The sequence below is a fragment of the Argopecten irradians genome, chromosome 4, assembly GCF_041381155.1.
Source record: "Argopecten irradians isolate NY chromosome 4, Ai_NY, whole genome shotgun sequence".
Classification (NCBI taxonomy): Eukaryota; Metazoa; Mollusca; class Bivalvia; order Pectinida; family Pectinidae; genus Argopecten; species Argopecten irradians.
The window spans coordinates 31,000,708-31,015,759 of NC_091137.1; the positions used below are offsets into that span (position 1 = coordinate 31,000,708).

The 15,052-nt window shown below is 36.6% G+C and overlaps 1 protein-coding gene across 4 annotated transcripts in view; it reads left to right on the plus strand.

The window, feature by feature from the left end:
* LOC138321271 (transient receptor potential cation channel subfamily M member-like 2) overlaps positions 1-15,052 on the plus strand; it is a 62,804-nt gene that overhangs the window by 1,880 nt on the left and 45,872 nt on the right. For 3 of the 4 annotated variants that reach the window (XM_069264827.1, XM_069264826.1, XM_069264828.1), the window contains exons 2-4: positions 6,358-6,563; positions 6,845-6,936; positions 11,020-11,067. In XM_069264827.1, the coding sequence (XP_069120928.1) occupies positions 6,432-6,563; positions 6,845-6,936; positions 11,020-11,067 (272 nt within the window). In that variant the 5' untranslated portion in view covers positions 6,358-6,431. The remainder of the gene's footprint in view (positions 1-6,357; positions 6,564-6,844; positions 6,937-11,019; positions 11,068-15,052) is intronic. The other variant, XM_069264830.1, reaches the window with a different exon arrangement.

The window sequence follows — 15,052 nt, forward strand, 5'->3', positions numbered from 1 at the left end:
ACTTGATCCAGAACTTTAACCTTTTGGTGAATAAAAAAGTCATTCAGTCTCGCTAAAAAGTGATGTCACATCCACCAGAACGACGTCATTTTTACGATATCGAAAATCTTGTACGGCGACATGATGACGTTTTTTTTCTTGGCTCATGACAAAGGTATGTATTGGAGAGTAATTTTGTGATGGGTAATTATGTTTTTTTGAGTATTTTCATATTGTTTCAATGATATTACACGCTGAATAGAATTACTGGTACTGTTTGCGAATGCAAAAATAAAAGCAATTAACATTTACTAGGGTTTTAATGTCCTATTAACTTAAGAGTACGTATGTCTGTATGTTAAACTAATAGAGCTAAATCCTACTATATAATACAAAAGCTATATTTGTTTGGTATGATGCCAGGGGTTTCATTATCATTCAGGAGAGGCGGTACAATTGCAATTTCAGAGGATACTTTTCTATACCATGTGTATCCTATCTAATACCCAAATCAGGCGGTACCACAGCCAGGTTCAACTGGCAAAAAGTACCGGTTACCCCCTGATATTGAAACCCATGGGTATCACTGGTAGAGTTCAGCTTAATTATTTAGTATAATCAATCAGGTATCCATAATAATGTTAGATTTTTGATGCTGAAAAGTCTACCTGTCAGATGTTTCTCAAAAACATTTGATATTTAATTTTTAAATTAGATTAATGGACAATGATGTTTCTTTTAATTAGAATTGATGGGTGATGTCATTTGATGATTGGTCTGCACGAATGTGCACAGTTATGTTTTTTATAGAGTGTGTTTAATGATAATTACTGGCAACATTGATCCCATTCAGAATTGAGATTGCCACAATTGATTAAAATATTCTCTTAGTATAATTGATGAATGATACATGTATGTATATATTTGATTACTGGTTTGTACATGTATAAAATGTCAGAACATTATCATATAGTCAGCACTATTATAATCCTACAACTCATATACCACAAAAATCATTTTGGCGAGTAAATATTTGCTTGATTAGCTGTTAAACAAGCTAGGAGTTATATCTGGTAAACATCCATTAGGCATCTTGAATTATTATCTATATAAACACAAATAACATCAACTGGTTCTAATTTGAAGTTGATCATCATAAGGTATATGAGATTAATGGCATTCTGAGCGTTTTTTATTTCCAGTGCTATAGATTTATGTCCAAATGTAATGAATCCTGGCTAATCTGGTGTTAAAGACTTTGCTATACAGAATGTAAAGTATCAATTTAGCTGTTGTTTGTTTAACAATAAGGCTGTTTACATAGACAGGTTCACTTGGAGCATGGATCAATGATATAGTACAGGATGTATATTCTATTGATTTTGAAAATTAGGTTATGTCTGTAGAATTGAAAGTTATTTAATGTACATGTTCTAGGGTGTATGATCACATGTCTGTAGAATTGAAAGTTGTACATGTTCTAGGTGTATGATCACATGTCTGTAGAATTGTAGTCCTGTTCTGGGGTGTATGATCACATGTCTGTAGAATTGTAGTCCTGTTCTTGGGCGTATGATCACATGTCTGTAGAATTGTAGTCCTGTTCTTGGGTGTATGATCACATGTCTGTAGAATTATAGTCCTGTTCTGGGGTGTACGATCATGATCACATGTCTGTAGAATTGAAAGTTGTACATGTTCTAGGTGTATGATCACATGTCTGTAGAATTGTGGTCCTCTGGGGTGTATGATCACATGTCTGTAGAATTGAAAGTTGTACATGTTCTAGGTGTATGATCACATGTCTGTAGAATTGTGGTCCTCTGGGGTGTATGATCACATGTCTGTAGAATTGTGGTCCTCTGGGGTGTATGATCACATGTCTGTAGAATTGAAAGTTGTACATGTTCTAGGTGTATGATCACATGTCTGTAGAATTGTGGTCCTCTGGGGTGTATGATCACATGTCTGTAGAATTGTAGTCCTGTTCTTGGGCGTATGATCACATGTCTGTAGAATTGTAGTCCTGTTCTTGAGTGTATGATCACATGTCTGTAGAATTATAGTCCTGTTCTGGGGTGTACGATCATGATCACATGTCTGTAGAATTGTAGTCCTGTTCTGGAGTGTATGATCATATGTTTGTAGAATTGTAGCCCTGTTCTGGAGCGCATGATCACATGCATATGTCTGTAGAATTGTAGTCCTGTTCTCGGGTGAATGATCACATGTCTGTAGAACTGTAGTCCTGTTCTTGGGCGTATGATCACATGTCTGTAGAATTGTAGTCCTGTTCTTGAGTGTATGATCACATGTCTGTAGAATTGTGGTCCTCTGGGGTGTATGATCACATGTCTGTAGAATTGAAAGTTGTACATGTTCTAGGTGTATGATCACATGTCTGTAGAATTGTGGTCCTCTGGGGTGTATGATCACATGTCTGTAGAATTGTGGTCCTCTGGGGTGTATGATCACATGTCTGTAGAATTGAAAGTTGTACATGTTCTAGGTGTATGATCACATGTCTGTAGAATTGTGGTCCTGTTCTGGGGTGTATGATCACATGTCTGTAGAATTGTAGTCCTGTTCTTGGGCGTATGATCACATGTCTGTAGAATTGTAGTCCTGTTCTTGAGTGTATGATCACATGTCTGTAGAATTATAGTCCTGTTCTGGGGTGTACGATCATGATCACATGTCTGTAGAATTGTAGTCCTGTTCTGGAGTGTATGATCATATGTTTGTAGAATTGTAGCCCTGTTCTGGAGCGCATGATCACATGCATATGTCTTTGAATTGTAGTCCTGTTCTGGAATGTATGATCACATGTCTGTAGAATTGTAGTCCTGCATGTTCTTGGGCGTATGATCACATGTCTGTAGAATTGTAGTTCTGTTCTGGAGTGTATGATCACATGTCTGTAGAATTGTAGTCCTGTTCTTGGGCGTATGATCACATGTCTGTAGAATTGAAGTCCTGTTCTGGGGTGTATGATCACATGTCTGTAGAATTGTAGTCCTGTTCTGGAGTGTATGATCATATGTCTGTAGAATTGTAGTCCTGTTCTTGAGTGTATGATCACATGTACATGTCTATAGAATTGTAGTCCTGTACTTGGGCGTATGATCACATGTCTGTAGAATTGAAGTCCTGTTCTGGGATGTATGATCACTTGTCTGTAGAGTTGTAGTCCTGTTCTGGGGTGTATGATCACGTGTTTGTAGAATTGTAGTCCTGTTCTGGAGCGTATGATCACATGTCTGTAGAATTCTAGTCCTGTTCTTGGGAGTATGATCACATGTTTGTAGGATTGTAGTCCTGTTCTTGGATGTATGATCACATATGTGATGTTAAGAAGATCAAGAATCAAGTTTCAGTAGTAATGGATTTGTTTTGTTTCTTACTCAAAGCATTTGATACATACCTTTATAAAGTTACATGTATATATGCAATTTAATCAAAACATGACAATTTATTTACTCGTGCCCTAGATGTGGCACAGTGGTAGAAGGCGCAGGTATGTTTGGCTGGGCGATTGGGTGTCGTAGATCGTGAGTTCAAGGCCCGGATAGAGCATGAGTCAATATAATTTTCATGCTTTGTTAAATTGTGTTTCTTTGATATAAGTAATTTAATTTGGGATATTGCCAATTGTAAAATCTCAGGTCTGCTGATTCTGTTATAGGCTAACATGTATAATTGTATGCTGTATTAAATCACTGTCTTGATATGTTATATTACTAGTATTTATTTGTACTGGTGATCATCTACAGTTCAAAAGTTTTTGTCAAATACAAAATATATATACATTTTGCACGTTGATAAATGTTGTATTAAGAGTAAAATTTCATTTTGGTGAAATTCCTTTTTCAGGTTTCTTGTTCCAATTTTCAATGGTTGCATACAATATAACAAACAAGTTTTTGTCAATCTCAAAATTATTGAACAGAATTTAGTGGGATTTTGATTAAATTTTTAGATTGAGACCTAATTGATAAAGATGTATTTAGTGGCATAAATAAGTGCATGATTTTGATTTAAAGTTTTTAACTTTATGTAATCTATTCTAGATTGCTATGCAAAAAAAACTTCATACACATGTATACTGTAGTATTACAGTTCTGAGGTGTTTTATTACTATAAAGTTGTATTGCTGATATAATCATGACTAAGGTATACAAGTTGTAGGTGTACATATAGATAATGTACTATGAAAATTCTTAATTTCTTCACTCCTGAAGTCACCTTTGGACTTTTCTTATTCAAGGACTGGAACATTCCATTATGAAATTCAAGGGGTGAATTGGTTAATCTTATCCACTATTTGTAGAGGCAGCATGTATAAATAATTTGGTATTTCAATAGTCGTTACAGAGATCACATTGCTTACAACTCAGTGAGATTACTTATTTAGAAAATAATGATGTACGTCACATTACGGATTGAAGACACATTTAAAGTGAATAGTCGGGCAAAGAAAACCAGTCTAAATGCGTTCATTGGCCTTCCAAAAGTTCTCACATATTAATAGGACGGTCAAGTTCTGCTTAGTTTCCCAGTTCTGACCATTAAAGTAAAGAAAAGTTGAAAGCATTGAAAGCGAGGCTGCGTGGAAATGTAACCACAGACGTTAGTGAGCCGGGAGGACGTTTTAGAATTCCCATACTTTAAATTAATTTTTTCGTACGCAGACAGATTTTGACGAGAGATTTTATTTTTCTATTTCATAAGAAATAATACTGGATACATTCACACCATTTTTACCAACTTTAGCCATCCTTGCCCGACTGTTCACTTTAATGGGTGCTAATTAAGTCTCGTTGACAGAACATGTACATTTCTGCTAGGAAGTCCTATACCAATAGCTCACTGACTGGATGATTTGATTCTGTACAGGAATGCATTGTATTTGGTAGGGTAATAATTATTCTGTTTAGGACAGAAAGGGATGTGTAGAACTTTTTATGCCACCTGTTCTAAAACTTATATTATGTGACTGGTGTAGCGTCTGAAAACTGTCTCTTAACATGTCTTTTAAAACGCTGTCAATCATTATGTTTTTTAAAGTTGTATGGTCTATGTTTAAGTGACATATTGTTACAGGGAAGTTAGCATGTAATATAACTTTAAATGGATTTGTAGCAGCACTGGACTTCTATAATTTGTTATCATTGACTATAGGTACAACTTTGTAGTTCAATTTAGTAAAGCACCCGGCTGATGTATAGTGTTTGGAGGTCCGGGTTTGAACCTCAGTCTAGTATCATCCTTAGCACAGTCAAATTGCCTTCCTTTACACATGACGTCACTATAACTTTTCCTCACTTGCAACACATTTTAATTAATCAAAAAGAAAAAAAACCTGCTTTGATCAGCAAGAAAAATATTTAATGGTGAATCTGATCCTGAGTTACTCCCCCTGGCATGAGGGTGAGTTTACAAGAATTTTTTAATATCATTATCATCAATGTGATGTGATACTGAAATAAGAAAAGATCATTATCTTAACTCATTCAAGAATGAATAAAAACTTAGTTTGCTATAGTGTAGCTTTGTGTAATTGCAACCTTTTGCCATCTGTTGGTATTCTACCTGCCATCATCAGAGATCGGTGTAAATGTCTGTAACAGTAGGATAGCATTGGGACAGGAAAGGCTTGGGGCCCAAGTGGGAAATACAAGTTATTGATTTAACTTTGAATTTGCTAGTTAAAATTCTCAATGGATTTTAACCAAATTTGATAAGAAAATCATCGGGAGAAGGAGAACTTTAGCCAATAGTGCATTATTTTTAAGCTTATATTTTCATGATGTAATATTTTGTCCCATGATTTTGCACATTAAATTGATATAGAGTAGCTTTAATAACATTGTTTTATTTTTCAAAAATATAAAGGAGTTTAGATTTAATGTTTTAATTTTACCGAACTCTAATATCATAGGAACTATGAAAAGGAAAAGGCTGAGCACAAGCTCATTACTTTTGTTGCAGGGCGATTTGATTGTAAACATGTGATTGATATTTATTATGATAGTTTAGGCCATCAGAGGAGAAGATTTTCCCATCATAGTGAACAGTACAGTTTATTTAGACGTATTGATTAAGCCCTTTTATTGACTGATTGTAGCTATGTTCTCTTTTTGTGATCGAAGTATATCTATCCATTTGATCCCTGGTAAAACTGATAAACGTCACCAGACGATATCTATACACATGCATATCTTTGATATCACTGGGTTTAGCAAAAAGTTTTCTAGGAGCTCATGGACTTCTCACTTAATGGTTATGAATTCTTTTGTAGGCAAGAACTTTTTGTCATAATTGAAAGTTTCTCCAAGTCCTCAGACTGCACTTAACAGATATTGTGTATTATTTTAGGTGATCCTCAAATGGTGTGAAGAGGTGTGAAATACTGGATGATATACGATGAATGACTGATTAACAGACTGGCTATGGCCCGTGTAGGTCCCGGTCAGGACATTGAGATGAAGGATGGTGATGGACCTAATGACAATCCCAACAATTCTAGGGAAAGCCTTCAATACAACAAATCTGCTGGAAATGTCGGTGCTGTGCCTTCTCAGGTAAGCATATATTGGTTCTTGTCAATCCAGACCCAAAATCACAAAATAGTGTTAGGTATAAAGCGTCAAACATTTTGACCTTGAAAATCACAGAAAATGTTAAATAATTTTTGATTGGCTAAACAAAAACTTAATAAGTGTAAGATTATTTCATAATCCTGGGACCAGGCCCCAAGATATTACATATTTTCGATAGTTATGTTTTAAATACTTTCCAATTATGTTTTTGATTTTTTTTTTCAATTTGAATGACGAAATAATAAAATTACAATTATTTGCAGAATGTCATTAGTAGAGACGTAAAATGGATAAAAAGCAAAATCAGGAAGCGGCAATGTCGACTCTTCGTGGAAAAACCTCCCAAAACAGACCAGTAAGTAATAGCACCAAACAATATAGAGAATAGATATTATTTATTATATGCAAGAAAATGTTTGACAAAAACCAGTAATCATTGTTTACAAGCAATGTCCTCAGAAAGACACTCAACAGAGTGCTCTCACTATTGTATAAAAATTTGGCAGAAGTTTTCATTTTCTCATAAAATTTTTTAAAGCAATCTTCAAATTTTGACAGCAATTATGTAAAAAGTCATTGAAATTAAATCAATGTCAAGGTATAAGAACATCAACATTCATTATAGTTATGATCTATAATGATAGAAGGAAGAATTCATTCAAACCAAATATGTAATTTTAATGTTTTTTTGGTACATATTAATTCTCTCAAATTTTCTGAACATCAATTGACTCGGAACTGCACTCATGCACCTGCTAATGATTTATATCTAAATATCACCAGTCCATTTAGTGCAAGGAGGCGGAGAAGGTAAAAATCAAATATCACCAAATCCCAGTCAATATATGCCGAGTTTGAATTTATAGATTTGAAATTCCCCCCATCCTTGGTGAACTGATTTTATTGCCAAAAATATTCACATGTCTAGGGGATTACACCTACCCCTGGTTTAATTGCTTTTATTTGGTTCCCTGGTTGAACATTATATATACATTTATGAAAACATTACTGTGGTTTCCATATGCAACTGTCAGGGTCCTTATATTGGTTTCCTGTGCAACCAATCCTTGGTCATCTGTTAGTTCATAAACCTTGTGGGGTTACCTGTAAGATAGGTATGATAACCCTGGCTTCTTTTCAACCAATCCTTGATCACCTTGTATGATTACCTGTGAGATAGGTATGATAACCCTGGTTTCTTTTCAACCAATCCTTGATCACCTTGTATGATTACCTGTGAGATAGGTATGATAACTCTGTTTTCTTTTCAACCAATCTTTGATCACCTTGTGGGGTTACCTGTAAGATAGGTATGATAACCCTGGTTTCTTTTCAACCAATCTTGATCCTTGATCACCTTGATCACCTTGGGGGTTACCTGTAAGATAGGTATGATAACCCTGTTTTCTTTTCAACCAATCTTTGATCACCTTGTGGGGTTACCTGTAAGATAGGTATGATAACCCTGGTTTCTTTTCAACCAATCCTTGATCACCTTGTATGGTTACCTGTAAGATAGGTATGATAACCCTGGTTTCTTTTCAACCAATCCTTGATCACCTTGTATGATTACTTCTAAGATAGGTATGATAACCGTTTCTTTTCAACCAATCCTTGATCACCTTGTATGATTACCCCTGGTTTCTTTTCAACCAATCCTTGATCACCTTTTATGATTACCTGTAAGATAGGTATGATAACCCTGTTTTCTTTTCAACCAATCCTTGATCACCTTGTGGGGTTACCTGTAAGATAGGTATGATAACCCTGGTTTCTTTTCAACCAATCTTTGACCACCTTTGGTTTTTGGGTTACCTTGTAAGATAGGTATGATAACCCTGGTTTCTTTTCAACCAATCCTTGATCACCTTGTGGGGTTACCTGTAAGATAGGTATGATAACCCTGGTTTCTTTTCAACCAATCCTTGATCACCTTGTATGGTTACCTGTAAGATAGGTATGATAACCCTGGTTTCTTCAACTAATTCTTGATCACCATGTGGGGTTACCTGTAAGATAGGTATGATAACCCTGTTTTCTTTTCAACCAATCCTTGACCACCTTTTGGGGTTACATGTAAGATAGGTATGATAACCCTGGTTTCTTTTCAACCAATCCTTGATCACCTTGTGGGGTTACCTGTAAGATAGGTATGATAACCCTGGTTTCTTTTCAACCAATCCTTGATCACCTTGTGGGGTTACCTGTAAGATAGGTATGATAACCCTGTTTTCTTTTCAACCAATCCTTGATCACCTTGTGGGGTTACCTGTAAGATAGGTATGATAACCCTGGTTTCTTTTCAACCAATCCTTGATCACCTTGTATGGTTACCTGTAAGATAGGTATGATAACCCTGGTTTCTTCAACTAATTCTTGATCACCATGTGGGGTTACCTGTAAGATAGGTATGATAACCCTGTTTTCTTTTCAACCAATCCTTGACCACCTTTTGGGGTTACATGTAAGATAGGTATGATAACCCTGGTTTCTTTTCAACCAATCCTTGATCACCTTGTGGGGTTACCTGTAAGATAGGTATGATAACCCTGGTTTCTTTTCAACCAATCCTTGATCACCTGTGTTCGGTGTGAACCTGTTTTTTCAACCAATCCTTGATCACCTTGTGGGGTTACCTGTAAGATAGGTATGATAACCCTGGTTTCTTTTCAACCAATCCTTGATCACCTTGTGGGGTTACCTGTAAGATAGGTATGATAACCCTGGTTTCTTTTCAACCAATCCTTGATCACCTTGTGGGGTTACCTGTAAGATAGGTATGATAACCCTGGTTTCTTTTCAACCAATCCTTGATCACCTTGTGGGGTTACCTGTAAGATAGGTATGATAACCCTGGTTTCTTTTCAACCAATCCTTGATCACCTTGTATGGTTACCTGTAAGATAGGTATGATAACCCTGGTTTCTTTTCAACCAATCCTTGATCACCTTGTATGGTTACCTGTAAGATAGGTATGATAACCCTGGTTTCTTTTCAACCAATCCTTGATCACCTTGTGGGGTTACCTGTAAGATAGGTATGATAACCCTGGTTTCTTTTCAACCAATCCTTGATCACCTTGTATGGTTACCTTGTAAGATAGGTATGATAACCCTGGTTTCTTTTCAACCAATCCTTGATCACCTTGTATGGTTACCTGTAAGATAGGTATGATAACCCTGGTTTCTTTTCAACCAATCCTTGATCACCTTGTATGGTTACCTGTAAGATAGGTATGATAACCCTGGTTTCTTCAACTAATTCTTGATCACCATGTGGGGTTACCTGTAAGTTAGGTATGATAACCCTGGTTTCTTTTCAACCAATCCTTGATCACCTTGTGGGGTTACCTGTAAGATAGGTATGATAACCCTGGTTTCTTTTCAACCAATCCTTGATCACCTTGTGGGGTTACCTGTAAGATAGGTATGATAACTCTGTTTTCTTTTCAACCAATCTTTGATCACCTTGTATGGTTACCTGTAAGATAGGTATGATAACCCTGGTTTCTTTTCAACCAATCCTTGACCACCTTGTATGGTTACCTGTAAGATAGGTATGATAACCCTGGTTTCTTTTCAACCAATCCTTGATCACCTTGTGGGGTTACCTGTAAGATAGGTATGATAACCCTGGTTTCTTTTCAACCAATCCTTGATCACCTTGTATGGTTACCTGTAAGATAGGTATGATAACCCTGGTTTCTTCAACTAATTCTTGATCACCATGTGGGGTTACCTGTAAGTTAGGTATGATAACCCTGGTTTCTTCAACCAATTCTTGATCACCTTGTGGGGTTACCTGTAAGTTAGGTATGATAACCCTGGTTTCTTTTCAACCAATCCTTGATCACCTTGTGGTTACCTGTACAATAGCTATGCTTTGTACCTGATCCTATTTATAGCTACGATATCACTACTCCTTCACATGTGATTGTTTTATTAATTGATTAAGCTATGAAGTCAAAATGTGCATTAATTGGGTCTATAAGATTGTGGATAATGTATGATATTTGTTAACCTAGCCTAAGATTGAGGTTAAATGTATGATATATATGTTAACCAGAATTGAGGTTGAGGTTGATACATGTAGATATATATATACCGTAAATATTGACCTATAGCCTAAGATTGAGGTTAATGTATGATATATATGTTAACCAAGTTTAATGTTGAAGGTTAATTCATGTAGATATATGTACTGGTAAATGTTGACCTAGCCTAAGATTGAGGTTAATGTATGATATATATGTTAACCAGGTTTAATATAGAGGTTAATACATAAAGATATGTATTGACAATGCCAAAGATTGCATGAGGATAATATATGCATATGTTGATCATGCAGGCCTAAGATTGTGGATAATATATGATATATGCATGTTGACCAGGTGTAAAGTTTAGGTTAATGTATGATATATATTGACCTGCCCCTTCAGATTACCTCCCCTTCGTACAGAATACACCAGAGCACAGATCGACGCTGGGTAAGGCAACACTGTGGACCTTTTCTTAAATTGACTTCCAAGCTTTAATACTTGAGCACTAAGCCAAAATACTAACCAGTTATTGAGTGATAAAGGTCTATATCTTATCAAATATACAAGGTCACATGTCCAGTCCTTTGTGTCTCTATTACCAAACCCAATGAGTCCTACGATGATAAAATGGTCATTCCCATGCAGAAATTCTGTGCACATTTCAGTTGACCTTTGATAAGAAAGTAATGTTGGTATGGAGAATTCAGTCAAGTAATTCAAAAGATGATTGTTATAGCAATTGTATCTTAATTCTGATTAGGTGATATAAATCATATAATAATATGCTTACAACATATATATTCAATTATAATTAGAGCAGTTATTGCTAACAACTGTTAAAAAAGATGATTTTTTTATGTTTGATTTGACTGAATGGTCTTAAATAATTATAATGGTTAAATATTTAGCTACATAAGGATATAACTTGAATAGATTTTTAGCTCACCTGGCCCGAAGGGCTGGTGAGCTTATGTCATGGCGCGGCGTCCGTCGTCCGTCGTCCGTCGTCCGTCCGTCCGTCCGTCCGTCCGTCGTCCGTCCGTCCGTCAACATTTCCTTTAAATTGCTACTAGTCATAGAGTTCTGGATGGATTGTAACCAAATTTGGCCACAAACATCTTTGGGGGAAGGGGAACAGAACTTGTATAAACTTTGGCTCTGACCCCCCAGGGGCAGGAGGGGCGGGGCCAAATAGGGGAAATAGAGGTAAATTCTATAAATCGCTACTTGTCCTAGAGTTCTGCATGGATTGTAACCAAATTTGGCCAGAAACATCCTTGGGGGAAGGGGAACAGAACTTGTATAAATTTTGGCTCTGACCCCAAGGGAGCAGGAGGGGCGGGGCCCAATAGGGGAAATAGAGGTAAATCCTATAAATCGCTACTTGTCCTAGAGTTCTGCATGGATTGTAACCAAATTTGGCCACAAACATCCTTGGGGGAAGGGGAACAGAACTTGTATAACTTTTGGCTCTGACCCCCCGGGGGCAGGAGGGGTGGGGCCCAATAGGGGAAATAAAGTTAAATCCTATAAATCGCTACTTGTCCTAGAGTTCTGCATGGATTGTAACCAAATTTGGCCAGAAACATCCTTGGGGGAAGGGGAACAGAACTTGTATAAATTTTGGCTCTGACCCCAAGGGGGCAGGAGGGGCGGGGCCCAATAGGGGAAATGGAGGTAAATCCTATAAATTGCTACTTGTCCTAGAGTTCTGCATGGATAGTAACCAAATTTGGCCAGAAACATCCTTGGGGGAAGGGGAACAGAACTTGTATAAATTTTGGCTCTGACCCCAAGGGGACAGGAGGGGCGGGGCCCAATAGGGAAATAGAGGTAAATCCTATAAATCGCTACTTGTCCTAGAGTTCTGCATGGATTGTAACCACATTTGGCCAGAAACATCCTTGGGGGAAGGGGAACAGAACTTGTATAAATTTTGGCTCTGACCCCCCGGGGGCAGGAGGGGCGGGGCCCAACAGGGGAAATAGAGGTAAATCCTATAAATCGCTACTTGTCCTAGAGTTCTGCATGGATTGTAACCAAATTTGGCCAGAAACATCCTTGGGGGAAGGGGAACAGAACTTGTATAAATTTTGGCTCTGACCCCAAGGGGGCAGGAGGGGCGGGGCCCAATAGGGGAAATAGAGGTAAATTCTATAAATCGCTACTTGTCCTAGAGTTCTGCATGGATTGTAACCAAATTTGGCCAGAAACATCCTTGGGGGAAGGGGACCAGAACTTGTATAAATTTTGGCTCTGACCCCCGGGGGGCAGGAGGGGCGGGGCCCAATGGGGGAAATAGAGGTAAATTCTATAAATCGCTACTTGTCCTAGAGTTCTGCATGGATTGTAACCAAATTTGGCCAGAAACATCCTTGGGGGAAGGGGACCAGAACTTGTATAAATTTTGGCTCTGACCCCCGGGGGGCAGGAGGGGCGGGGCCCGATAAGGGAAATAGAGGTAAATCCTATAAATCGCTACTTGTCCTAGAGTTCTGCATGGATTGTACCACCCAAATTTGGCCAGAAACATCCTTGGGGTTAACAGAATTCGTATAAATTTTGGCTTTGACCCCCTGGAGCAGAAAAAGTGGGGCCCAATAGGGGAATTAGAGGTTAATATTCAAATTCCTTCAGAAAATAAACAATGAACTTGTATTCAGAACATTACTTGGCATTACCAACCAGGTGAGCGATACAGGCCCTCTGGGCCTCTTGTTAATGTTATGCAGTTATACATGTGACACGAAAAATCTGAGTGTACTCTAAATAAACCACTTTATGATGAGAGTATGCACTCAGGATTTTTTTGGTTACATCTCCATAACATAAAAGTTCTATTCAAATTAATCCTTATAATTCAGTTTACTATAGTCAATCTCTTCAAAATTTTGAATTCATTTTAGGACTCTTTTTTTCTCTCTCTAAGAAATCGATCATTACATTGTTATCACAGCCAGTCAGAAGCAACATTACAAATAGTGACACTAATTTTTTCTTTATGGACTGATAAAGTAAATTTTTAAGCCAATGAAAAACATGTTTAGATAAATTCTCTGTTCAGTACTTGGCCTTGTATAAAATCTTTGTAATTAGTGAGAGATTGACAGTAGAATAATTACTGTAGTAATTACGTATATTTGTTAATTAGTGACTGGTTAGTAGTTGGGTTTGTGATATGGTCATACCTATGTGGCCCCATCTGTTGACCGTCAGGACTTTGTTTTTAATACAAAGTAACTTAGGTGGATTAATTTTACTTCACCGATTCATTATTCTGGTTTAAAAGATTAGTAATCGGTGACCTCACAGACTTCAACACCTGCTTCACAAGGTATTATTTTGAACATATTGTCAATCTTTTGGTTGACTGATATGTATTGTGTACCTGTATAAAGTGTTTCTCACCTGTAATTTGTTTCTGAGGTCAACATGTATGGGCCAGTATAGTCTGATTGTACCTGCCACCCCTAGTCTACAAGGAGAGCTTTATACTATAGATCAGCTAGGGTACTCTTTATAGCTTTATTTATATTAAAAAAATAGATAAACCATTTATTGCAGACATTAGTGCTTTTTATCCCATATATTTACCAGGTATTAATAGATTATATTTATATTTCAGGGCCTTTTCAATTACTTTGTGGAAGTTTGGATTGTGCATGGCTTTTGAATTTGCAAAAATGTGTAACAATATTTTATGGGAAAAAATAATGAAATGTGAATTTAAATTATTGATGAATAAAATTCTTCATTTCCAGTGTAGTTTATGCCCTTTTCTGATGTAAAAACACATGCACAAATAAATTTTGTAATTTCAAATTATCTGATAATTTTCAAATTACTTGATTTTGCAAAATCTACTGGTAATACTTGAATTTAAAAGAAAAAAATATAAGCTTTGCTATTGGGAATGCACAGCCATATGGGGCAGCCTTTATATTCAGCCTGAATTACAATGTATTGCAAAAAAACAAGCCCCGCTTTCCTATAATTATCTTGTGGTTATGGCGACTTTGAATCGGTATAATATTTATACGATGGAAACTGTGTATATTGTATTGAAGTAAAATATTGGACAATGACATGTAATCAGAAAGAAAATGAAAGAACAAAATGGTGTATTACATGAGTTTGGTTTTTCTATAAAATGTCGACAATAAGTTTCTAAAAAAAAAATTTCATAGAAGAGAGCTTTCATTATAATGGTTTCTAATCCCAACATGGTATTTATATCACATGCACTACGATAGGCTAGAAGCAGATCATTTTGCAGCATTTAATCTAAAGGAGCTGATCAAGATACAGTTATCCTCTTTGACATTTTCTGTCTTTTTGTGTGTTTCAAAATTTCTTGAATAACTTACATGTATGGCTTTTTTTATTTCGTATGCAGACATTTTCTTACACTGGTTGTTCACTTGGTGAGAAA